Raw genomic sequence first — 27,816 nt, 5'->3', positions numbered from 1 at the left:
TAGAGATGGTATGTATACTTTATAATTGCAAAAAATCATATCTCTAATCACATTCACCTATATAAAGTGTGTTCATAAGACCTACCATCTTCATACAAGATGGTGATATTAGTTTAAAAAGAGGCTGTCAATATCACTAGAAAAATTATAGTCTCGATGTATTATGCTATGTGCATAATTAACAGACTACTGAACACCAGCTAGGGGGTGCACATAGGAGAGAATGCAACTACTGAACACAAGCTGGGGGGTGCACATAGGTGAGAATGCGACAACTGAGCACAAGCTTGAATGCGCTGTACAAAGAAGAGAGAGCGACTACTGAACACCAGCTGGGGGATTGCACATAGGTGAGAATGCGCCTACTGAACACAAGCTTGGGTGCACTGCACAAAGAAGAGAGAGCGACTACTGAACACCAGCTTGGGAGGTTTCACATGAGCCTTTTTTCTTTTACAGAGCGATCAGCGCCGCCAAACACACAATGGCGCTGGACACCAGGAGAGGAAACTGTGCCAGCAAACCATGCCCCACTTGCCGGCTGTGGCCCCGGTGCCACAGGTTGCAGCCCCCTGATATGTAGATTAGCACCTCTGGCTTTAGTCGATCTATCTTTAAACCATTATTAATAAATCTGCTCCAATGATCCATTATGCCATTGTGCCTTCATTGACTTGGTGTACCTTACAGCACCGGGGAAGTGAGATCATAAGCTTAACTGGGGAAATGTTAATGGAAACATTTTTATGACAATAATGGGTAAAATATACATTCTGTTTTCAATCAACAGGAACATTAGTAAAAGAGACAGAAGGTAGGAGGATAAGCTGTGAAGGTTTTAATGTGTCTTTAAGTGGATCTTCTGCTTACAAAGAAGATGAAGGTTTCTACACAGTCTGTGTGCCAGCCGCATCTGGGCATCAGGCACAAACTGCTTATATGTTTGTGAGAGGTGAGCTGCAATGATTGTTTTCTTTTCCAATATTCCAGCATGTTTAAGTTTAATCTTCTAGAGATATCAATTCTTAGTCTGCACTAAATTAAATATTTTTTATAGAAAAATTGCAAATAAATGCACCAAGCCCCACATTACATTCCTCAGCTAATTTCATGTCCTACATTAACCCCAGCAATTTTTAACGTTTTTTTCATCTCCACATTCCGAAAGCCATACCTATTTTATTTTTCAATTCATGTATCTGAGCTTGTTTTTTGGCGATAGAGGTGTATTTTAGAATGGCATCATTTTGGGGTACATGTAATGTAGTGAATAACTTTTATTGATTTCCTTGGTAGGAAATGGAAAAAACTGCATATTCTCCAATTTTTTTTGGGGATTTCTAAATAATGTTAACTTTTTTTCTGCGGGTCATTCCAATTGCAGCGATGCCAAAATTATATATCTTTTTTTTTTAATGTTTATTTAATGTTGCACAATAAAAACCCTTTTTTTTTTATTTACAAAATAATGTTTTTTGTCGCCTCATTCCAAGACCTAAATCATTTTTATGTTTTTGTTTTTTGTTTCAATAATAAAGCATTGTGTAAGGCCCCATGCACACGGCCATAATTTTGATCCACAAATACAGACCGTAAATTGGGGTTAAAGTACGGACCCAGTGGCGTAACTACCGCCGTAGCAGCCGTAGCGGCTGCTACGGGGCCTGCGGCATGAGGGGGCCCGTGTCGTCCGCCGGCACGGGCCCCCACCATGGCCGGAGGCTCCGCTAGCTGCCGCTATGGCTGCTACAGCGCGACGCCATTGAACACTACGGCAGAGCAGGGAGGTATCTCCCCGCTCTGCCATTAAACAAAAGATATGTATCCCCTATCCACAGGATAGGGGATACATGTGTGATCGCTGGCATTGATAGGGAGAACGGGGGACCGAAAGTCCCCTGAAGTTCTCCATGAGAAACCTCGGACTTCCGGGGTCTGTGCTGGCAGCTCCGTAGAAATGAATGGAGCGCCGGTCGCACTTGTGCGCATGCGTGACCAGCGCTCCTTTCATTTTTATTGAGCTGCGCAGACTCTGGAAGTCAAAGGTTAGTCATGGAGAAGATTGGGGGACTTTCGGTCCCCCGTTCTCCCTATCGCTGCCAGCGATCACACATGTAGGATAGGGGCTACATGTCTTTTGTAGGACGCACTGTAGGTCGTTACCTACAGGGGGGGCTGTATAGCGTTACCTACAGGGGGGCTGTACAGCGTTAGCTACAGGGGGGCTGTATAGCGTTACCTACAGGGGGGGCTGTGTGGCATTACCTACAGGGGGGGCTGTGTGGCGTTACCTACAGGGGGGGCTGTATGGCGTTACCTACAAGGGGGGCTGTATGGCGTTACCTACAGGGGGGGCTGTCTGGCGTTATCTACAGGGTGGGCTGTATGGCGTTATCTACAGGGGAGGCTGTATGGCGTTACCTACAGGGGGCTGTATGGCGTTACATACAGGGGGGGCTGTATGGCGTTACCTACAGGGGGGGTTGTATGGCATTATCTACAGGGGGGGTGTATGGCGCTACCTACAGGGGGGCTGTATGGCGTTACCTACAGGGGGGCTGTATGGTGTTACCTACAGGGGGGCTGTATGGCGTTACCTACAGGGGGGCTGTATGGCGTTACCTACAGGGGGGGTTGTATGGCGTTATCTACAGGGTGAACTCTGTATGGCGTTATCTACAGGGGGACTCTGTATTGCGTTATCTACAGGGGGTCTGTATGGCGTTCTCTACAGGGGGGGTTGTATGGCGTTCTCTACAGTGAGGGCTGCATGGCGTTCTCTACAGTGGGGGCTGTATGGCCACTGTAGAGAACACCATACAGCCCCCACTATAGAGAACGCCATGCAGAGTCCCCACCTGTAGATAATGCCATACAGCTCCCTTTGTAGATAATGCCATACAGCCCCATCTACAGGGGGGACTCTGTATGGCGTTCTCTACAGGGGGGGCTGTATGGCGTTCTCTACAGGGGGGCTGTATGGCACTATCTACAGGGGGTCTGTATGGCGTTATCTACAGGGGGCTGTATGGCGTTATCTACAGGGTGGGCTGTATGGCATTATCTACAGGGGGCTGTGTGGTGTTATCTACAGGGGGCTGTATGGCGTTACCTACAGGGGGGCTGTATGGCGTTACCTACAGGAGGGGCTGTATGGCGTTACCTACAGGGGGGGTTTTATGACGTTATCTACACGGGGGGTTGTATGGCATTATCTACAGGGGGGTTCTGTATGGCGTTATCTACAGGGGGGCTGTGTAGCGTTATCTACAGGGGGGGCTGTATGGCGTTACCTACAGGGGGCTGTATGGCGTTACCTACAGGGGGGGCTGTATGCCGTTACCTACAGGGGGGGTTGTATGGCGTTATCTACAGGGGGGTTCTGTATGGCGTTATCTACAGGGGGTTCTGTATGGCGTTCTCTACAGGAGGGGACTGTATGGCTTTCTCTACAGTGGGGGCTGTATCGCGTTCTCTATAGTGGGGGCTGTATGGCGTTCTCTACAGTGGGGGCTGTATGGCGTTCTCTAGAGTGGATCCCCCTGTAGATAACGCCATACAGCCGCCCTGTAGATAATGCCATACAGCCCGCCTGTAGATAACGCCACACATCCCCCTGTAGATAACGCCATACAGCCCCCCTGTAGATAACGCCACACAGCCCCCCCTGTAGATAACGCCATATAGTCCACCCTGTAGATAACGCCAGACAGCCCCCCCTGTAGATAACGCCATATAGACCCCCCTGTAGATAGCGCCATACAGCCCCCTCTGTAGATAGCTCCATACAGCCCCCACTGTAGAGAACACCATACAGCCCCCACTGTAGAGAACGCCATATAGCCCCCCTGTAGAGAACGCCATACAGAGTCCCCACTGTAGATAACGCCATACAGCCCCCTTTGTAGATAACGCCATACAGCCCCATCTACAGGGGGGACTCTGTATGGCGTTCTCTACAGGGGGGCTGTATGGCGTTCTTTACAGGGGGGCTGTATGGAGCTATCTACAGAGGGGGCTGTATGGCGCTATCTACAGGGGGGTCTGTATGGCGTTATCCACTGGCGTAGCTATAGGGGTCGCAGCGGTCGCAATTGCGACCGGGCCCCGAAGCCAGGGGGGCCCACGGCCCCCCGCACCACATCAATAAAAAGTTACTATAGTAACTCGGGCCGCGGGCCCCTGTTACTATAGTAACATACTTTACTTACCTTCCTGGTTCCGGATCGCAGCGGAGGTCCTGACGTCAAGCGCTGTGCGCAGCGCATGACGTCACAGCGCTATGCCGCCGCGCACAGCATCGAGATTACAGAACTCCCGCCGCGGCCGAAGAGGAAGGTAAGGTTAGCCCTCACTGGCGGGGTCTGACTCCCGGGACCCGCCAATCAGCTGTTTTGAAGGGGCCGCAGCACTCGTACGAGAGCTGCTCCCCTTCATTCCTGTCACTTCATTCCGGTCACACTGTGAATCGGTGTCGGCGATTCACAGTGTGAGCGAGTAGTGAAATGAAGGGGAAGCAGCTCTCGTACGAGTGCTGCGGCCCCTTCAAAACAGCTGATTTGCGGGTCCCGGGCGACACATCAGCTATTGATGGCCTATCCTGTGGATAGGCCATCAATGTTTAGGGACTGCACAACCCCGAAGCCTACGATGTAGCAGGCTTAGGGGGCCCATGAGACAGGATCACAGATTGTGTGATCCTGTCTGCTGGGCCCTGTATCTAAGCCAATCACATGGTAGGCTTAGATACATGGCCCATGCGTGATCCTGTCTGCTGGGCCCTGTATCTAAGCCTACCACACTGTAGGTTTAGATACAGGGCCCCAGCACACAGTAATCTTATACTGTATAAGATTACTGTCTGCTGGACCCTGTATCTAAGCCTACCTTGTGGTAGGCTTAGATACAGGGTCCCACAGACAGTATCACACCTGGGCCCTGTATCTAAGCCTTAGGGTATGTGCACACACACTAATTACGTCCGTAATTGACGGACGTATTTCGGCCGCAAGTACCGGACCGAACACAGTGCAGGGAGCCGGGCTCCTAGCATCATACTTATGTACGATGCTAGGAGTCTCTGCCTCGCTGCAGGACAACTGTCCCGTACTGTAATCATGTTTTCAGTACGGGACAGTTGTCCTGCAGCGAGGCAGGGACTCCTAGCGTCGTACATAACTATAATGCTAGGAGCCCGGCTCCCTGCACTGTGTTCGGTCTGGTACTTGCGTCCGAAATACGTCCGTCAATTACGGACATAATTAGTGTGTGTGCACATACCCTAACACACGTGTTACTAATCATTTTTTGTGTGTTTTCTTACAGGTTCGGTCGTTGGACTACGGCGGATTCCAGGACTACTTCGATGACGGCTTTTTTTTTTATTAATAAAATGGTTAATGAGGGTTGTGTCGGGTTTTTTTTTTATTTCAATAAAATATTTTTTCTATGTCTTTGTGTTTTTTTTAAACTATATTACTACCGCCTTAGTAATGGCCGCCGGCTGATTGACAGTATCCATTGCTAAGGCTTAGTGTTAGTGGATGCAGAGGCCAACACTAACCCCCTTTATTACCCCGGTACCCACCGCCACCAGGGGTGCTGGGAAGAGCCGGGTACGATCCAGTACCTGACCATCTGTAGTGATGGTCGGCCACTGGGGTGGCCGCAGGCTGGTATTATCAGGAGGGGAAAGGCCAAAAACAGTGGCCCTTCCCATCCTGGTAATGCTGCCTGCTGCTGCTTTATTGTATCTGGCTGGTTATGAAAATGGGGGGGACCCCACGTCATTTAAAAAAAATAAAAATAATAATTGGAAAGAACGATGTCGAGTCCCCCCCAATTTTCATAACCAGCCAGATACAACACAGCAGCAGCAGGCAGCATTACAAGGGTGGGAAGGGCCACTGTTTTTGGCCTTCCCCAGCCTAATACTACCAGCCTGCGGCCACCCCGGTGCCTGCCCGTCACTACAGATGGTCGGGTACTGGTTTGTACCCGGCTCTTCCCAGTACCCCTGGTGGCGGTGGGTACCGGGATAATAATGGCGGTTAGTGTAGCCTCTGCACCGGCTAACATTAAGCCTCGCCTTAGTGATGGAGATTGTCAATCAGCCGGCGGCCATTACTAAGGCGGTGATAATAAAGTTTAAAGATACAAGCACATAGAAAAAATATTTTATTGAAATAAAAAAACAACCCTCATTAACCATTTTATTGAGAATAAAAAAACGCCATCATTGAAGTCCTCGAATCCGAAGTCCAACAACCGAACCTGTAAAAAAAAAACACAAACACACAAAAATAATCAGTTACACATAAAGAAGCAAAATTATTATTCTTACCTATCCTGGGTCCAGCGCTGGAGACGCAATGTCAGCGAGCTGAGCCCTGTATCTAATCCTATCATGTGTGATACTGTCTGCTGAGCTGTGTATCTAATCCTATCATGTGTGATACAGTCTGCTGAGCTGTGTATCTAATCCAATCATGTATGATACTGTCTGCTGGGCCCTATATCTAATCCGATCATGTGTGATACTGTCTGCTGAGCCACTGTATCTAATCCTATCATGTGTGATACTGTCTGCTGAGCCACTGTATCTAATCCTATCATGTGTGGTACTGTCTGCTGAGCCACTGTATCTAATCCTATCATGTGTGGTACTGTCTGCTGAGCCACTGTGTCTAATCCTATCATGTGTGATACTGTCTGCTGGGCCACTGTATCTAATCCTATCATGTGTGATACTGTCTGCTGAGCTGTGTATCTAATCCTATCATGTGTGATACTGCCTTCTGAGCCACTGTATCTAATCCTATCATGTGTGATACTGTCTGCTCAGCCACTGTATCTAATCCTATCCATAGTTTATAGGGTCTTAGTGCTATAGATATGCTATGCTGTCTCATATACACACATTTTTTTGGGGCGGACACATATGCATTGGGGCTATTTCCCGGACATTTTAAGCCCTGAGGGTATGTTCACATGGCAGCGTCTGTTACGGCTGAAATTACTGTGCTGTTTTCAGGAGAAAACAGCACCGTAATTTCAGCCGTAATGGCATGTGCAGGCGTCTTTTGCTGCGTCCATTACGGAAGTAATTGAAGCTGGTTTTCCATGGAGTCCATGGAAAACGGCTCCATTTACGTCTGAAGAAGTGACAGGCACTTTTTTACGCGCCGCCTTTTGACAGCGGCGCGTAAAAAAAAATGACCATCGGCACAGAACATCGTAAGACCCATTCAAATGAATGGGCAGATATTTTCCGACGCTTTTGAGCCGCTTTTTCGGACGTAATTCAATGCTAAAACGCCCGAATTACGTCCGTAAATAGTGTGTGTGAACCCAGCCTTAGTGACGCCCCGGCTGCTAGTGCTGCATTGTTGGGTCACTTAGGAGACCCAGCGATGCAGCTGAAAGCGGACCGTCGGCCATGAGAAGTTTTCGGGGGGGGGGGGCCCAGTAAGAATTTTTGCATCGGGGCCCATGAGCCTCTAGCTACGCCCCTGGCGTTATCTACAGGGGGCTGTATGGCGTTATCTACAGGGGGGCTGTCTGGCGTTATCTACAGGGGGGGCTGTCTGGCGTTATATACAGGGGGGGCTGTGTGGCGTTATCTACAGGGGGCTGTATGGCGTTATCTACAGGGGGATGTGTGGCGTTATCTACAGGCGGGCTGTGTGGCATTATCTACAGGGGGGCTGTATGGCGTTATCTACAGAGGGGCTGTATGGCGTTATCTACAGGGGGCTGTATGGCGTTATCTACAGGGGGGCTGTATGGCGTTATCTACAGGGGGGGCTGTATGGCGTTATCTAAAGGGGGGCTATATGGCGTTATCTACAGGGGGATGTATGGCGTTATCTACAGGGGGGCTGTATGGCGTTATCTACAAGGGGGGTTGTGTGACACCCAGGGGAGGGGGGGCCCCAGTCAAAAGTTTGCTATGGGGCCCAGTCTTTCCTAGTTACGCCCCTGTACGGACCCATTTATTTCTGTTGCCAATGGACACTTTCCCATATATTTATGGTAAGGTGTCCGGGCCATAGAAAACATGTCCTATTTTTTTATTTTATGAACTGTGCTCCTATTCTTTTAAACGGGATTACGGCTATGGCCGTGTGCAGGGGGCTTAAGGGAAACTATCTTATGTAAACTATGTTTGAGTTTTTTCAGATAATACACTGCAATACCTAGACCTAATAGTCTATGGGGCATATATATATATATATATATACGCCCGGCTGCCATATTTTGGGGCCCCCAGCTGCCATGATAACCCAACGGCATCCGAGATGGCGTCGCAGAGGCGCCAATTGTTTAAAAGAAGCAGTCCCGTCCCTTTGTAAAACAAATTAGGTGCCATGGTCAGTACTGACCGCAGCATCTGAGGGATTAAACAGTGGAGATCGGAGTCATCTCCAATCATGGCAATTTCAACAGGGTGTCAGCGGTATGTTAAAGGTGACACTGCAGATAGCACGGTCACAGCTCCTGAGCCTGCGTCATCCCCACGCACGTATTAGTATGGTATAGGAACTACTAAGGGTATGTTCACACGGCGGGGGTCCGTAACGGCTGAAATTACGGGGATGTTTCAGCCTGAAAACATCCCCGTAAATTCAGCCGTACCGGCATGTGCAGGCGCTTGAACGCCGCGTCAATTACGGCCGTAATTAGCGCTGCTATTCATTGGAGTCAATGAATAGCGGCTCCAAATACGGCCAAAGAAGTGACAGGTCACTTCTTCTACGCGGGCGTCTATTTACGCGCCGTCATTTGACAGCGGCGCGTAAATATACGCCTCGTGTGAACAGACAAACGTCTGCCCATTGCTTTCAATGGGCAGATGTTTGTCAGCGCTATTGAGGCGCTATTTTCGGGCGTAATTCGGGGCAAAAACGCCCGATTTATGTCCGTAAATAGGCCGTGTGAACATACCCTTACTCCTCATGCCGTACTATTATGCTGCTTTGTGGCAAGGAGTTAAAGACACCATGGGAACTGATGTACATGACTCTCGACACTTAGAAAACCATTTTAGGCAAAATCTTAACATTATGGGAGTATCTATGAGTCATCATCGTAAAGTAGCATTATTCACGGATGACCTTTTGCTATATATTAAAAGCCCCAGGTGTCTTTAGGATCAAAGAACTAGAAGAATTTGCAGCAATTTTAATGCACAGTATGAGAAAACACAAGCAGTGCATTTGTCACTATCTCTGTTGAGATACTAAAATCTAGCTTTATGTTTCTATGGCAAATATGTTCCATAAAATATTTAGGGGTTAAAATTCCACTGAACTTAAGCTTGCTGTATGACCTTAACCAGGGCCAGCTCCAGGTTTATGTGGGCCCTTGGGCGACACAGACTTCATAGGCCCCTTTGCGGGGGAACTCACGGCGGCAGTAAAATTGCAAAAAAAAAATCACATAGTCCAACACAGCCCCCCTCCCAGGTAGTGCCACACAGCCCCCCCAGGTAGTGCCACACAGCCCCCCTCCCAGGTAGTGCCACACAGCTCCCCCAGGTAGTGCCACAGAGCCGCCCCTCCCAGGTAGTGCAACACAGCCCCCTCCCTGGTAGTGCCACACAGCCCCCCACGCTGGTAGTGCCACACAGCTGCCCCCCAGATAGTGCCACACAGCACCCTGCCCTGGTTGTGTCACACAGCCCTCTGCCCTGGTAGTGCCACACAACCCCGCTCCCTGTAGGTAGCGCTTTTGGGGTTCCCTCTAGGAGTGGAATCCCCAGCCTAAGAATTGCCGATGCTCTGGCTCGGAATTCCACTACAGGAGAAGCCCTTGACGCCACTGTCTATATATGGACAGTGTTGTAAGGGGCAACCCCAGAGCCATAGTCCTGGGCAGAGCACTACTAGCACTCTGCCTGGGACCAGGGGCCTGCCTTGCCCCGACAGACCCCATGAATTCCCCACAGTTTAATTCCCCCATAGCTGTCCACACAGTTTAATGCCACCACACAGTAAAATTCCCCCCATAGCTGCCCCCCACACAGTATAATGCCCCCTATAGCTGACCACCACAGTATAATGCGCCCCATAGCTGTCCACACAGAGTATATTGCCCCCATAGCTGACCACCACAGTATAATGCCCTCATAGCTGCCCCCACAGTATAATGCACCTATAGCTGCCCCCACAGTATATAGCCACCTATAGCTGCCATATACAGTATAATGCCCCCATACAGTATAATGCCCCCCATAGCTGCCCCATACATTATAATGCCCCATACCTTATAATTCCCCATACAGTATAATGCCCACCATAGCTGCCCTTACAGTATAATGCCCACATACAGTATAATGCCCCATAGCTGCCCAATACTATATAATGCCCCCATACAGTATAATGCCCCCCATAGCTGCCCTATACAGTATATTGCCCCATACCTTATAATTCCCCATACAGTATAATGCCCACCATAGCTGCCCATACAGTGTAATGCCCACATACAGTATAATGCCCCATAGCTGCCGAATACTATATAATGCCCCCATACAGTATAATGCCCCCCATAGCTGCCCCATACAGTATATTGCCCCATACCTTATAATTCCCCATACAGTATAATGCCAACCATAGCTGCCCATACAGTATAATGCCCCCATACAGTATAATGCCCCCATAGCTGCCCAATACAGTATAATGCCCCCATACAGTATAATGCCCCCACAGCTGCCCCATACAGTATAATGCACCCAATGGATGCTTTGTGTATAATGTGTATAATGTGCGTACTTTGTGCATAATGTGCGTACTTTGTGTATAATGTGTGTTCTTTGTGCATAATGTGCGTACTTTGTGCATAATGTGCGTACCTTGTGTACTTTGTGTATAATGTGCATACTTTGTGTATAATGTTCATACTTTGTATACTGTGTGTATAATGTGCCTACTTTGTGCATAATGTGCCTACTTTGTGCATAATGTGCCTACTTTGTGCATAATGTGCCTACTTTGTGCATAATGTGCCTACTTTGTGCATAATGTGCCTACTTTGTGCATAATGTGCCTACTTTGTGCATAATGTGCCTACTTTGTGTACTTTGTGCATAATGTGCCTACTTTGTGTACTTTGTGCATAATGTGCCTACTTTGTGCATAATGTGCGTACTTTGTGTGTCTGTGATAGAGGGTATATATACATACATATGTATAGTGTATGTATGTATATATATATATATATATATATATATATATATATATACACATATATACTTCAGCAGCAATTCCGCTACAGAAAAAAAATCACAATTTCCAGCATTTTTGCTGCAGAAAATGGTGCGTATTTTACTGCGTTTTTCTCAATGATGGGGGATGGTGACATCTCCTCTGAAAAAATGCAGCAATTCAGTCACTTTCCGCAGCAGGAATTTACATGATGCGGCACGAGAAATACGCACCGCAGGACAAAATGTCTGGTCAGAAATTTTACGCAGCGTCTGGATGAGATTTGGTAAATCTCACTCACTTTGCTGCTACTGTATTCTGCGTATTTTCCGGGCAGAAAATACGCAGCAATTCCGTTAAGTGTGGACAAGCCCTAATACAGTAGCAGCAGAGTAGATTAGATGTGAACAATTCTCATCAAACGCTGCGTAAATGATAAGTGGGGGAAAAAAAGCTCAGAAATTGACCCGCGGTGCGGTTTTTTATTCCGCAGCATGTCAATTGTATTTGCGTAAACGCTGCTCATTTGTTTCGGGTTTTCCCCATTTAATTCAATGGGGAGGTAAAACCTGCAACAGATAGCAGATGTTATGTAACTGGTTGCCGACACAGGACGAGTATGCTCGTCCTGAGCGGCGAGCACTTCGCGCATTTGGACGAGCATACTCGTCCTGTGTGACAGCAGTCTCTGCCATCTGTGTGTGTGCGATCGAGAGCGGGCAACGGCTGTAATACACAGCCACGTCCCCGCTCTGACAGCGGAGAGAAGAGAAACATCTTCTCTCCGCTGTTAACCCTTTGAACGCCGCGATGACAGCTGATCGCGGCGTTCAAAGACGGGGGACTGCACGCGATCAAAGCCCACAACTCATATGGCCAGACAGCCCAGGGTCCAGTGAAGGACCCCAGGGCTGTCTGAACATATTTCCTGTTGTTAGGGCATACTGAGGTATGCCCTAACAACTGCCTGTGTACAATCAGTACACAGGCTAATGTACTGGCATATAGATCTATGCCAGTACATTACAGTTACAAAATCAAAATCAAAATGATAAATCCCTTTATGGGATTAAAAAAAAAAGTTAAATGAATGTAAAAAAAAAATAATGGTAAATAAATAAATAAAAAGTAAATAAAATACACAGAAACACACATTTTTTATAATAAATAGGCTTTTTAAAATATAAGTCCCAAAACATGAAATAATATAGACATATTTGGTATCGCCACGACCGTAACAACCTGTACAACAAATGTGTAACATTATTTATGATGATCGGTGTATGGTGTAAAAAAAAAAATATTAAAACTGCTGCGCAACTGCTTTTTTTCTGCATTTTAATCTAATTAATAATTTATAGAAATTAAACGATAATGTATTTGTACCAAAAAATGGTACGTACATAAAGTACAACTCGTCCTGCAAAAAACAAAGTCTCATACAACTACGTCGTACAAAAAATAAAAGCGTTACGAGCGTCGGGATGCAAAGAGGGAAATGTAAAAAAAATTGCTCTGTCCTCAAGGCCAAAATTGGCCGTGTCCGTAATGGGTTAAAAACGCAATTTAGAAAAAAAAAAAATCTTATACTTGCCCAGAATTCTGGTTCTCCGTCCGGGCCGGCCTCCTGGGATGACGTTTCACCCCATGTGACCGCTGCAGCCAATCACAGGCTGCAGCAGACATATGGGATAAAATGTCATCCCAGGGCTGCAGCGACGCTGTGTGTCACTATATACATGGGGGAGTGCTGTGTGATGCTATCTATAGGGGGCTGTGTGACGCTCTCTACAGGGGTGTGTGTGTGTGGCGCTCTATCTACAGGGGTGTGTGTGTGTGTGTGTATGTGTGTGTGTGTGGCTTTATCTACAGGGGGGTGTGTGTGTGTGTGTGTGTGTGTGTGTGTGTGTGTGTGTGTGTGTGTGGCTTTCTCTACAGGGGTGTGTGTGTGTGGCTTTCTCTACAGGGGGGTGTGTGTGTGTGGATTTCTCTACAGGGGGTGTTTGTGTGGCTTTATATACAGGGGAGTGTGTGTGTGGCTTTATCTACAGGGGGGTGTGTGTGTGGCGCTGTCTACGTGGGGGGTTGGCGCTGTGTCCCTGCACAGAGTGATACTGTCAGTATGTAGGGACACATCCCTGTGAAAGGGGAATCATAACACCCATTTGTTAATGCTTGTGCAAAAAGGTAGTGTTAGCAATAGTTACGGCGCGGCAGGGTGGCGGTGGAGAAGGGGGGCCCAAGTTTGGGTAACAGCCCAGGGCCCATGGTCTTCTTAATCCGCCACTGATTCTGTCAGGCATCATTCACTCACTTAAAAAAAGGCATTTTGAGACACTAACTGACATCAGCCAGAATGGTAATCCCTCACTATTGGTGTTACACACATCAGTACTAGTACTGAGTGTATGGAAGAGCTCACGGCCACAGACAATTATCAATATGATACATTTTTTGGCCACATCAGAATTATTAGTTTAATAGGCTGGATAATATGGGACTTTAAAGGAACAGGTCACCCTGAATATGCTGTCCAATCTGAAGGCAGCAGGATATAGAGTAGGATTTTCTTTTATATCGTTTTATGGTAAAAGAATCAGAAAAACGTGGTACTTATTGATCTCAAGCCCTGCTCACTCTGGGCATAGGAGTCCAGTGGGCAGTCCTACTTTGTGATTGACAGCCTTCCCCATATGAGTGTTCATACAGAAATAACTGTCATCATTGTTTAGGACTGTCCACTTTAATCCTAAACCCGGAGTGAGAGGTGATTTTAATCAGTAGGTCAATAGATAACCAGTTATTCTGAATACTTTCCAACAAAACTTTATATCTGCTCAGCTCCTGGTGTTCTATAACAGGCTGGCAGCAGAATGAACAGCAAGTACAATGTGACACGTTTCCTTTAAGCCACAGATGTAAAGATTTGGCCACAATACCACAAGAATTATTTTTAAATCAGAATACTTGTAGAGAAAGTGGGCATGATAAATATATTTGCATTGTCAAACCTGTTTTCTTTTTTTTTTTGGACGATAAGTTAGAGTTTACAACTAACAACTGAGACCAAAAAATACATGGACAATTAGTTTTTCAACCGCAAAATTCTGTCAGTCCAAACCAATTGTGTTTAGTACCATAACGAAAATCACTACTTCTATGACCAGCTTTTGTTGATGACAACTCTTCCAGCTTCCTTGTTTGCCTCATCCCTACACCCCCTTTTTTGTCCCCCTCAAGACGTTCTTGCAGTCATTGAATGAAAATATCCTTGTTTGTATTCAGAAGCTAAAAACCCACTTTGACCTGGTCCTGCTTACAAAGCTGCTTATTATTTTACAATGTATACCATTTTTAATTATTCACACATAGTAATTAAATATCATTTGCATGGTGCTTCCTATAAAGACCAAGTTTACATAACCATTGTTGTATTTAGCCTGGTATTTCACTTTCAAAATATAATTATATAATATGGCATATATAATATAGCAGGAAGATATAAAATAATCAGTTGGAACGGTAAACCGTAATCAGCAATAGATTTTGAAACCAAAGAGTTTAATTCCCATATTGACCCTACTGAGCAAAACTTCCAGCTTGATAGTTAATATGTGTCACCCTTTTACCTTTTCACCAAGAGGTTTATGAACCCAACCTGAAACCACGTTATCTTCTGCATAAGAGCAAGATATGACACAATACAAATAAAACTACCATGAGAATACACAGAATGTTCAATGGATGGCTGTGTGTTATAAATTAATATATTACTATTACTTAGGTGGGTACATCAATGTATAATAATATCTAGTTATACCAAAATTCTGCCCTATATGTGTCATGTCATTTGTAAATTTTAGGTTTCAATGTGAAAATGGCTTGCTTTAATAAGACAACTCTTTAATCATAGCTTTCTGAATTAAAGGATATGAAGATTTAAGGGGTATTCCCAACTTAGACATTTATGGCGTATCTACAGGATACGCCATAAATATCTGATAGAAGCGGGTCCCAGCTCTGGGACCCGCACCTATATTGAGATCAGGGGTCACCCAACTCCTGTTTCGCCTGGTGCCGATGCCGCTTTCCCAAATTCTAGATAGGCACAAGTGTAGAAAGTGTCGCACATGCAAGCTGCTCTTTCCATGCTATTCGATGGGAGCTACGGAGATAGCCGCGCAAGCGCTGCTTGACTTCTTCCATGAGTTCCATACAACAGAATGTGGGACCCTCTCTCCACTAGTTCCATCATGGAATCTGAGTGAGCGGTGAAGGCAAAACCGGGGTGGGATGAGCCCCGTTCTCGATATAGGTGGAGGTCTCATACCTGGGACCCGCATCAGGATAATTATGGATTAATACAAACACTACTATAAATTTTCTAGATACTAGAAGTTAGAAATGTGTTGTAGGACCAAGTTAAAGGAAAAAGCCAAAGACCAAACATTTTTAGATCACAGAAATCATGTGTATTTTTTAATGTTTAAACAATTGGCATATTTCAATATATCTAAAAAATGATAATTTACATTCATCTGTTACATAATAAAGCTATTGAAGTACTACATTTAAATACAGTACTGTTAAGGGATGTTTTTTTTCACTATTTGAGAGTGCTGCCTTCTCTCTACTTGAATTTGTGAATAGAACCTGGTGGTCGTGGTCCGTGTTGCTTGTTGTGACCTATTTACCAGTGCTGCTTTTGCTCTTATTTTTTTCATTTCTGTTGAGCTAATGTTATTTCAATTATGTTTGCCAAGATGCTGAACCAAGTAAGGCTGGGGTACCAGGATCTCCCCTCTGTGTGCAGTGCAATGATGTCCAGAAAGATTGTCTACTCTTATCCTGGACTCCTCCAAGTAATGACAGAGGCAGCCCCATAATTGGTTACTTTATTGAGAGGTAAGTGCACTTTTTTAAAAACACATTTTATTTTGATTGTCAGAGGAGAATTTTTTTTAATAGGAATACAGCAAAGGTTCAAATCACACTGTCAATAACAGAAGAAACAATCCATTACCAAAAAGATCAGGTCAAGTCATAATGTCAAAATGCTAAAGACAATTATGCACTAAATTTTACATAAATGTCTAATATTAGCAATAAGTAGTTAGTAAAAATAAGAATAGTGGCAAAAAATATATATATAAGCAAAGTCTTAGACTACTAGTTTTCACAACAAAAAGCTTTCGACAGTGCCTACTCCTAAATAACCAATGTTAGGGCATCTTAATGGACTATCATGGTTGCCTGGTAGGGCATATAAGGAATGATGGAAGATATAATAGCTAACAAAGCCACAAAGAGAAAACAACAAAGTCCACTTCACTTAATTTGCAGACCGGAGCAGGTAAGTATAAAGAGAGATTGGTCAACTCTTAAATACAGGAAAAAACATTTCTACTAATCCATACCGAATTAGTCTTTCCTCCAAGACACACTCCTCTCCTTCACACCATGTAGTAGGTATAGAAAGCTGCAAGTGTTGCTCCACTGGACTTTGGCTGAGTTCTGTAAGGCTGGATTCACACGAGCATGTTTGGTCCGTAAAGGACGGAACGTATTTTGGCCGCAAGTCCCGGACCGAACACATTGCAGGGAGCCGGGGTCCTAGCATCATAGTTATGTACAACGCTAGGAGTCCCTGCCTTGCTGCGGGACAACTGTCCCGTACTGTAATCATGTTTTCAGTACGGGACAGTAGTTCCACGGAGAGGCAGGGACTCCTAGCGTCGTAAATAACTATGATGCTAGGAGCCCGGCTCCCTGTAGTGTGTTCGGTCCGGGACTTGCGGCCGAAATACGTTCCGTCCTTTACGGACCGAACATGCTCGTGTGAATCCAGCCTAATACTCCTCCTAATAGAACTTCGTCTCTCAGGATCTACTTCCAAGCTAATTCCAAGCTAAAATTTCAGCAAAAATTATAGAGCAGCACTGTGATATTAGTCTTTTAGCAAAAGGTATAAAAGAAATAAAGTATAAAAACATAACAGGCATATCAGAATAAAAACCACACGATATGCCAGCTCATAGTCTGACCCAAGTCTTTTCCACAACATAGATATTTATAGTCTTCAATCGTTGACAAATGGGAATAACATTAATATTATTCAGTTAAATACTTAATATGTTACACGTTATTTTTCTACATGTAAATCTATATATTTGATTCTTGCCTCAACAATATGTTCAATTTTATGTCTCTCCTAAGATTTGATGTTTCAATAAATGAGTGGATACAGTGCAATCAAATTCCAGCAAAGATTTGCAGGTTTCCTGTATGTGGACTTACTGAAGACAGTACTTATCAATTCCGAGTGAAAGCCGTTAATCAGGCCGGTGTTGGTCATCCTTCAAAGCCTTGTGAACCCGTGACCATAAAAGATCCCGCTCAGGAGAAAAAATCCATAGGTTTGTATGAGGTCTCTATTATGTTACCTGATGTGACTACCACTACCAATAAAATGTCATATAACTTTACTACATTTCAATCAGGTTGGATAAGTTTTTATAGTGAAGCACCAGCTTTGATTAACATTGGCTATGGAGTCCGCAAGCTAGCATCTTTGTATACATACTTATTACTTTTACTGGTTTTTCATTATTAGTTGGTGAAGAATAGTACATTCTCTATGGCTACTTGGAAACTGTCAACAAGCACATTACCTGATGTTTGTGGCTCTTGTTATTCCCTTATTTCTATTCTATAACCTGTGTCTCTACTGAGTACTTTAGTGTACTGTTCTAATGAACTGTCTTTTTGGCTTATTAACACCTCTGAAATCAAACTCATTCATAGATGAATATCCATTGAACATATACAAAGTTCAGCCATAACATTAAAACTGCTGATAGGTGGGGGATTGGCCTGCACGCTACTGGCACTGGCTGCTTCTCTTGAGACTGTAGCTCTATTTTAGCGGCAGTTACCACGGCTTACAATGGCTTTCAGATATACAACTTTTTACTTTACACTAGCCAGAAAGGGTGGCTACATGCCTGTGTAGTGGAGGAAACGCCAAGGACTAGCCAAACTAACCAAGTTTTTTTGGCGGCCGTACTAGAAAGATGAAGGCCTACTCCAGGCTCCCTCCCCTTCCCAGCTCTCCTGTGTCCTCTCCCAGCATGGCCTCAGACACGGTATCTAGAGACCTGCCGTTCCTGAGACTGTGGGTCCAGATTAAACTTCTAAAACATCTTATCACAGCAGCTGTAACACCAGTATCTTCCCTAGATCTCACTATTTATAAGATCCACAGGATTCCAGGACCATCACGACTTGATCCGTCCATCACCCGTGATGTCCTTGCTAGAATCCACTTCTATCAAGTAAAGAAGTCTTTCCTTTTGGCCTTGTGCCAGATCCCTAACCCGACTGACACCTTCATGGATCTATCTGCGGCCAAGCTGGCAAAACACAAGGAATTTACAAGCATCACAAGAGTACTAAGACAGTAAGGGTATGTTCACACGGCAGCGTCCGTAACGGCTGAAATTATGGGGCTGTTTTCAGGAGAAAACAGCTCCGTAATTTCAGCCATCATGGCATGTTGACGCGCTATTTTGCTGCGTCCATTACGGACGTAAATGGAGCTGCTTTTCAATGGAGTCAATGGAAAACGGCTCCATTTACATCTGAAGAAGTGACAAGGCACTTCTTTGACGCGGGCGTCTATTTACGCGCCGTCTTTTGACAGCCACGCATAAATATACGCCTCGTGGGAACAGACCAACGTAAAACCCATTGCTTTCAATGGGCAGATGTTTGTCAACGCTTTCAAGCCTTATTTTTGGGCGTAATTCCACGCGTAAAACGCCCGAATTACGTCCGTAAATAAGCCGTGTGAACATACCCTAACAGATTAAATATCGTTGGGGTTTTCCGGTAAAGCTCAATGTGAGCTACAATGGATTTCAACAACTCTGTGCCTCTGAGTAATCTGCCAACCAAAAGCTGTAGTCATTGGGAATCCTTTGACATTTTCTAATTTTTATAGGACGCTATATAAGAAGTCCGGTTTAACATACCTAAAACATTATATATCTATAAATCCCAGTATTGATAGTATGATAGCCTATATCTATTTTTTTGGACGTACTAGGATAATTAGCTGACATCTACCCACTCCGCTTTACCCCTCCATTTTCCCTTTTTTCCTTCCCTTATGCTCTTTTTTCCCTGTCCCTTTCTCTTCCTACCCTTGTTATTCATTGTTCGGGTTTTACTTTTTTTCTATCTTTTTTTGTACTGTGGTCCTGGAATTCACAGGAGATACTTAGTAACTGGTTTCTCTGTATTTATATCCTAGCATTTTATGCCTCTGTGGACGATTATGACTATTGGAGATTTTGTATTTCATTATTCCACTGGAATAGTTTGTTAAAACTTATTGGTGCAATGAAAAACTAATAAAATTTCAAGTTGGGAAAAAACTGTGACAGGTGAATTGAATAAAAAATTTATTTTTTTGTCACAATGGCACCTGTCAAAAGGTGGGAGACATTAGGCAGCAAAATGTCAATTCATGAAATTGATGTGATAGAAGCAGGAAAAATTGGAAAAGTATAAGGATCTGAGTGACTATGACAAGAGCCGAACTGTAAGGCTGGGTTCACACGACCTATTTTCAGACGTAAACGAGGCGTATTATGCCTCGTTTTACGTCTGAAAATAGGGCTACAATACGTCGGCAAACATCTGCCCATTCATTTGAATGGGTTTGCCAACGTACTGTGCAGACGACCTGTCATTTACGCGTCGTCGTTTGACAGCTGTCAAACCACGACGCGTAAATTGACTGCCTCGGCAAAGAAGTGCAGGACACTTCTTTGCAACGTAATTTGAGCCGTTATTCATTGAAGTCAATGAAGAGCAGCTCAAGATTACAGGCGTCAAAGACGCCTCGCATAATACGAGGAGCAGCATTTACGTCTGAAACGAGGCAGCTGTTTTCTCCTGAAAACAGTCTGTCTTTTCAGACGTAAAAGCCTCTCATCGTGTGCACATACCCTAATGGCTAGATGACTGGGTCAGAGCATTTCCAAAATGGCAAATCTTGTGACCCTGTCATCGTTTCACCGGTTGTCCTTCCTTGGACCACTTGAGCTAAGTACTAACCACTGTGTACTGGGAACAAACAACAATACCTGCCATTTTGGGGATGCTCTGACCCAGTCATCTAGCCATTACATTTTAGCAGTTGTTAGTCACTCAGATCCACACACGGCCATTTTTCCTGTTTCCAACACATCAAATTCAAGAACTGACTGTTCACTTGCTGCTTGATATATCACATCCCTTCACAGGCAACATTGTAACAAGATAATCAAGGTTATTCACTTCACTTGGTTTTAATGTTATGGCTGAATAGTGTTTATTACAGGAGTGAACTAGAGATATAAGTAAATAAATTGTCTACTTAGACTAGTGGTGTCGATTACAAAAGCTAGGTAAGCAAGAAACAAAGTTCTGTCTTGTCTTATCTGCCTCAAAGGGAATGAGCATAAAAAAGATGTATCTACTCACTGGGAAAATATATATTAAAAAAAGTTTCATTGGTTATACTATTAGTTTTTCTTTTTTATTTCGTTTTGTATATTCAGTAATTCCATACGATGAAGCAAGGGCAATTACAGTCAATAAAGATGATCTTGAAGGTAAGTATGTACATAAATAAGACTTGTTATAATTTATATATATATATATATATATATATATATATATACTGTGACAACCTGGGGACCACTTAGCTCACAGGATCGCCATCTCCCGGGTGAGATGGTTGGCACACATAGAAAGTTCACTCCAACTCCTTGAATAAAAGGTTTAAACAAGCCGCAGCTAGCTTTATTGTCTTCACCACAGCAATCAGTGTTACAACAATGAACATACAAAATAAACCCTAGGCCGTCCAGCCTCTAACTAACACATTCAGTGTCCCTCACTATGAGACGCAGAGCCTTGTGCCCAGCACCTCAAAACCTTCACAGTTTTACCTCACACGGTGGTGACTCTCACAGGCTAGCATGCCTGTCTTCCCCAGACTGAGAGCCCTGTGTGAACTGCACACCCCTGAATTAAAGAGCCGTCTCAGGTGATGCCTAACTAAGCTCATCAGATAGCCCAAGACATGGACTGTCTGTATGGAGTGGAAGCCCAAGACACGGACTGTCTGTATGGAGTGGAAGACGCCCTTCTCCTTCACACTCCAGCAAACCAGGCCCTATTCCAGGCTTTACACCCAAGCAACAGCAGAGAAAACCCTCTCTGCTGTACATGCTCCCTGGTTGCTTAAAACCTGAGTTTCTGCCCTGTCCAGTAGCTGCACTGCTACAATAAATATATATGTGTAAAAGCCAATGAAGACCACTAAAAAAAAGCAGCACACCTTAGGTAATATTGGGGACTTTTTTTTCTGTCTATTAATTATGGGGTTCCTTTGTTTATCTATTTTATTTTTCCAGAATTTACAGTGATCAATTACATCGTTCTGCACTCATGTATTAAAGTGAACCTGTCACCTGTCCAAAAAACGGCAGCTGACATCTCAGTTAGATTGCAGGCACCTCACAGGTTCTGACACTTTATATTCTTTTCCTCTAGCCCACACCATTGCTGAGATATCGGTGTAGTTAGTTTTGGTGCCCGATATGCAAATAAAGCCTTTGACTGTCAAGTGTACGGGTAGCACATGTCACTCGATAATGGGTAACCGCACACTTGACAGTCAAAGGACAGTCATTTGCATATGAGACACCAGAAGTAATGGCCCCGATATCTCAGAAACGGTGTGGGCTAGAAGAAAAAATTAAAAAGCATCAAAACCTGTGAGGTGCCTGCAATCTAACTGAGATGTCAACTGCAGTTTTTTGGGCAAGTGACAGATCCTCTTTAAGAAAATAACATGATCCCCTCTGCTATGACTATTTTCTGTGCTTTATTCTCTCCTAATTAAAATAGAAGATGTCAAAGTGCCCGCAGCACCAAAAAATGTTCATGCCTCAGAGATCACTGAAGACTATATTGTGCTTTCATGGGATGAACCTGATCCATGTGGCAAGGAGCCTGTTAAATACTATATAGAAAAGGTACGCATTTCAACATTAATTTATAAAATTTCCACGACAGGTGATATATAGTAGATGTTTGGTGCTCCTATTGTCACTGGAAAATGTATGTTTTTATCCATTATTTGCATTGATGTACTATTATTATATTGCTGTCAAGTGCATTGAAGGAAGCAAAGGATGGGAGAGAATTAACTTGGATACAACCCTCCATTCTCCACGATTTTCTACGTTGGATCTAGATAAAGACAAATCCTACTGTTTCCGGATACAAGCTGCAAATAAACATGGAGTCAGTGATCCATCTGAGCCAAGTTCCTCAATTTCTCTTAAAGCTACATTAGGTGACTGCTTCTTTTTTTCTTTCTACATAAATTCACTATTTAAACATTTGTCAGGACCAGAGTAAAAGCTAGAGTGTCAAGAGTCTGGAGAACTATTTGGTATGTGGTTGGGTAGTCAAGAGACACATGAAAGAGATTTAGGAGCCACAAGTGACTCCCAATCCACCTTGTAGCCCCCTGGTATTCTTACATATAGAATAATACAATGGTATATATTATTAATATTAATGGTATTATTATATTATATTTATCCTTTGCCACCTGGCCTACAATCAGACCTATAGTCCCATATTTCAATACTCATTGTCTGTACTCTGAATTTATAGATAGAGATATTCTGCAACAGTGGAAACAATTAGTCCTGTAAAAATTGTTCCTATCATAGCAAAATACATCCTCGCTATTCCTCGTAGGGGGACCTCTTCATGATTGACACACTCCTGACACACTGTGATAACCAGAGATACAATTTTAATACAATAGAATACAATTACTGTGTATAAACAGAGGCTAGTGTGAACATAACCCAAATATCCATTGATAAAATGGAAAAATTATTTATATGGCATTGTTAGCAGAACTCACAAATCCAATGCACTAATTGGCGTCAAACTTTAATTCGTTTTTAAGTTTTTTACATTAATCTTATAGAGAATGAGGGTATTTCAACATCAATTATTAATTTAAAAATCTTGGAAAATCAGATTAATACATAGCTCATTCTTCATTACATTTCTAAATGGCTTCACCCCACAGTGGTTCCTCCTGCACCTGGACATATTTCAGCTCTCCGAGACACAAAGACATCTGCAGTAGTACAGTGGGAGAAAGTTGAACATGAGCCAGAGATCCTTGGTTATTACTTGTACAATCGAGAGGTAGGAGAGGATGATTGGCGACCTGTAAACAACAAGCCACTGCAATGTACAAGGTAAATGAGTCCTATATAGTCTGGGGACTGTTTTCTGAGTGTCATACCTCCATAAAATGTAAGAAAATGATTATCACCGATGGTTGAACTTTTATTTTATGTGTATGGCCAGCTTTACAAATGCCCTAATTAGAGGTCTATCAACCTGACGGTGACAATGACAATATGCTAACAGTTCACTTTAACCCTTTCAGGACTGAGCTATTTTTTGCTTTTTCTTCTTCATTTTTCACTCCCCGCCTTCCAGGAGCCATAACTTTTTTTATTCTTCTGTTAATGTAGTGGTGTGATGGCTTATTTTTTGTGGGAGGAGTTGTAGTTTCAATTCACACAATTTAAAGTACCAAATAATGTATTGGGAAACTGGAAAAAAAAACGTTGAAATTGGAAAAAACTGTGACTCCTGTTTTTTAGGTTTTATTTTTACGGCTTTCACCATGCGGTAAAAACGACAATTTAACTTTATTCTGCAGCCCAATATGGTACTTTTTAATCACTTTTTATTACATTTTTTTGAGAGCTAAGGTGACCAAAAAACAGCGATTTTGGCGTTTACATTTTTTTTACCTCGTTCACCGTGCGAGTTACATAATTTTATATTGTAATAGTTCTGACTTTTACTGACGCAGTAATAGCTTCTTTTATTTATTTTGCATTCCTTCGAGGAAAAATGGGAAAAGTTGTTTTTTTAACTTTTAATATATATATATATATATATATATATATATATATATACAGTTTAATATATAAATAATTTATATATATAATGTAATATAATAATTTAATATATAATTTATATATCATTTTTATTTTTTTACTACTAAAAACTTGTAGCGTTAATATACTGCAATAACAATTTATTGCAGTATATTGTAATTTTTACAATCTTCTGTTAAGCCTTACCAGAGACAGAGTGAAGGCGGACCTGGGGGCCTTCATTAGGCCCCTGGGCTGCCATAAAACCATCGGCACGCTGCGATCACGTTGCGGGCGGCCGATTAGCTGTCGGAGGGGCCTCTCTCCTCTTTTTAACACCTCGGATGCTGCGGTTACCATTGACCACAGTATTTAAGTGGTTAAATGGCCAGGAATAGGGACCACGCCATTAGCCCGCTCCATACATCACCCTTCGCACCAGGACGTGTTATGACGTCGTGGTGCGTGAAGGTGTGTGAAGGGGTTAAATATTAGCAAAATAACAATAGATCAGCCGTGCTTGATCGGTAATTTATTATAACAACATAATCTGTAATAATCAATAGCTACAGTTATAATAATTAAAAAGGAGTCATAAATTGTTATATTTCAAATATTTTTGGTTAAAATGGTGTTAAAATTGTCCTGTCCAAGCTTGAATATTTATGTTAACCTTTTATGTTCATCATTGTAAATCATAACTTTTTGCTACAATAAGCCATAACTTACCGAATAGTGTGGTTCCGAATGCTGGGACTTCCATCAATCTCAAGGGATTTTTCCATGAGAGACATTTATGACATATCTACAGGATATTAAAAAAAAGGATTTTTGAAGCAGCACAAGTCCCGAATCTGGTGCGGTGCACGCTGTCAAGCCAGGCAAACCCACTCCGGCATGATGTCAATTCCAAAAGAAATAGTAGGACAACAGCACACGTCTCCAAATCTTCAAAGTGGTTTTATTGTCAAGACATCCACAATAGACAGGCAACGTTTCGACCCATAGTGAGTGAGGGGTCTTTGTCAAGCCTAACATTATGTGTAAAAACATTGTCTTAAATAGGTGAATACAAGTAATCACATGGTCCGTTTCAGCCAGTGAGAATCGTGAACCCGGTCTCCCGGGTGAAGCATATATTAGTCTTAATGACAATCTTCAACTTGTTATATAATAGTCCAAAAGTGTAAAAGTACAACATACAATACATCTTCAATCCATCATTAATATCAATACATCAATCGTTGTTCTTATAGTGGAAAACGAAGGAGGGAAGTTCACCACACTCCAGGTTCCAGTTACGATCCTAGGACGCTACTGCGCATGCTCCGCAATCAGTGTATCTCTGCGGCACAATGAAAACAAGCATTTAACCAAGAAGAATATCATAATCGAGTGACTATAGACGAGATAATATTTTCGATCACGCCTCTTATGGCGAGAATCCATCGATCCACATGGTGTAATTGCAACTATATATATATATATATATATATATATATAAACAATTTAGGATGAAATCAATTCAGTCGTCAAGGACGCCATCACTAAGTGACGATAAGTTACATGTGACTAGGTGTCCGAAGAATCAATGAAAAAAGGGAGAAAGGGCAGGTTATATCTGCCTCTAACTAATAATATGGATCACAAAGTGATAAGATCTTCAAATAATCTACTGTGTTAAATCGCCTACATGAATTAGATCACTGAAGTGATCAAAAATATTTAAGGGAATGCTCGTAATATCTGTCCGATGATATGCATCAGACAATTATACCGCAAAATAAACACAAGACTATAAATTGATTATCGATCGTCACTTGTGACCTCCCCATTAAGATCCCTATGATCTCAATAATAAATGCAAAAAACACTCGCAATAGATGGAAAAATGAGAGGAACAATTATGATCCTCATCCTGGTCGCATATCCGCTGGTGTTTGGCGAATGGACCTCCATAAAGAACATTCTTTAACTGCAAAAGATATATAAAAAAGACATTAAAAAAACAGGAAGATGAAAATAGATGCAATGAAATGTATCAAAAAAATCACCCATCATGTGTACATTGTTAATAAAAAATGTTAAAAACAGCAATGGGATCTCAGAGTCCAGGTATTATCTTATACTCTAGATTCAAACCTTTGGGATGTAAGGTATCTAGTTCAAAGATCCAACGCAATTCCTTCTTTTTCAATAGCTTCTGTCTGTCCCCTCCCCTTCTAAGTATCGGGACACAATCTATTACCCTAAATCTCAATTGATTTAACTGGTGATTTTTCTCAATAAAATGCCTCGGTAATGGAAGTTCCATCATTTTCTTCCTGATTGTGCTCTTATGCTTATTAATTCTCAATTTAATAGGCATAGTCGTCTCTCCTATGTAAATTAATGAACAGGGACATGTGATCATATACACAACGAAATCTGAATTACATGTAAACCTATGTCCAATATTGAAGACCTTCCCAGTGTAGGGGTGCTGAAATTTATTCCCCTTCAGAATATTGTTGCAATTGCAACAATTTAAGCACGGAAAATTTCCATTTTTAGGGGGGCAAAGTAACAATTGTGTGTTTTGCTTTCTACTTCCCACATCTGATTTAACCAATGTATCTCTAATATTCTTAGTCCTCCGATAGGACATAATAGGTGGTGTTCTCAACGTGTCAATCTCATTATGTCCCTTCGACACTATCGGCCAATTCTTACGCAGAATATTGCCTATACGTCCACTCAAATTGCCAAAAGTTGAAATGAACGGTATACGTTCAACTTGTTTGTTCTTGATTTTAGACTCCAAAACATTGTCTAGTCTATCCCTATGTTTCTGCACAAGATTCCTAGGATAACCTCTCCTCTTAAATTTATTACACATCTGTGTCAACCTAACTTGTTTTTGTGTGGTGTCTGACACAATTCTATCAACTCTTAGCAGTTGACTCCATGGCAAAGACTCTATCATGTGTCTAGGATGGTTACTGCTATATAAGAGGAGATTATTTCTGTCTGTGAGTTTCACAACTAAATCTGTGGAGAATACTCCATCTTTCAATTGTACCAATGTATCCAAAAATTGCAACTCTTGGTCAGAACAAACCTTAGTGAATTATAAAGCTGGAATATGAGCATTAAGTTCCAACAAAAATTGATCTAGACACAATCTATCCCCCTCCCAAATGACAAAAATGTCATCAATAAATCTGCACCAGCAGCGGATGTGGCCCATAAATGTGGAGGTGTAGACATGCTCCTCCTCAAAGGTGGACATAAAGATGTTAGCGTACGTTGCTAAGAGTTGATAGAATTGTGTCAGACACCACACAAAAACAAGTTAGGTTGACACATCGATGTGTAATAAATTTAAGAGGAGAGGTTATCCTAGGAATCTTGTGCAGAAACATAGGGATAGACTAGACAATGTTTTGGAGTCTAAAATCAAGAACAAACAAGTTGAACATATACCGTTCATTTCAACTTTTGGCAATTTGAGTGGACGTATAGGCAATATTCTGCGTAAAAATTGGCCGATAGTGTCAAAGGGACATAATGAGATTGACACGTTGAGA

The 27,816-nt window shown here is 42.9% G+C and overlaps 1 protein-coding gene across 1 annotated transcript in view; it reads left to right on the top strand.

Annotated features, from left to right (window-relative positions):
* Positions 1–223: 223 nt before the first annotated feature.
* The window catches only part of MYOM3 (myomesin 3), an 84,237-nt gene continuing 56,644 nt past the window's right edge, over positions 224–27,816 (top strand). Inside the window, exons 1-8 of the mRNA XM_075851137.1 lie at positions 224–260; positions 791–952; positions 15,968–16,109; positions 17,421–17,620; positions 20,813–20,866; positions 22,170–22,297; positions 22,437–22,620; positions 23,377–23,551. Coding sequence (XP_075707252.1) covers positions 224–260; positions 791–952; positions 15,968–16,109; positions 17,421–17,620; positions 20,813–20,866; positions 22,170–22,297; positions 22,437–22,620; positions 23,377–23,551 — 1,082 coding nt within the window. The remainder of the gene's footprint in view (positions 261–790; positions 953–15,967; positions 16,110–17,420; positions 17,621–20,812; positions 20,867–22,169; positions 22,298–22,436; positions 22,621–23,376; positions 23,552–27,816) is intronic.

This window comes from Rhinoderma darwinii, chromosome 2 (genome assembly GCF_050947455.1).
Source record: "Rhinoderma darwinii isolate aRhiDar2 chromosome 2, aRhiDar2.hap1, whole genome shotgun sequence".
In the NCBI taxonomy this organism is placed as follows: domain Eukaryota; kingdom Metazoa; phylum Chordata; class Amphibia; order Anura; family Rhinodermatidae; genus Rhinoderma; species Rhinoderma darwinii.
Note: the sequence above shows the minus strand (reverse complement) of the source record. Positions and strands in the feature narration are given on the sequence as shown.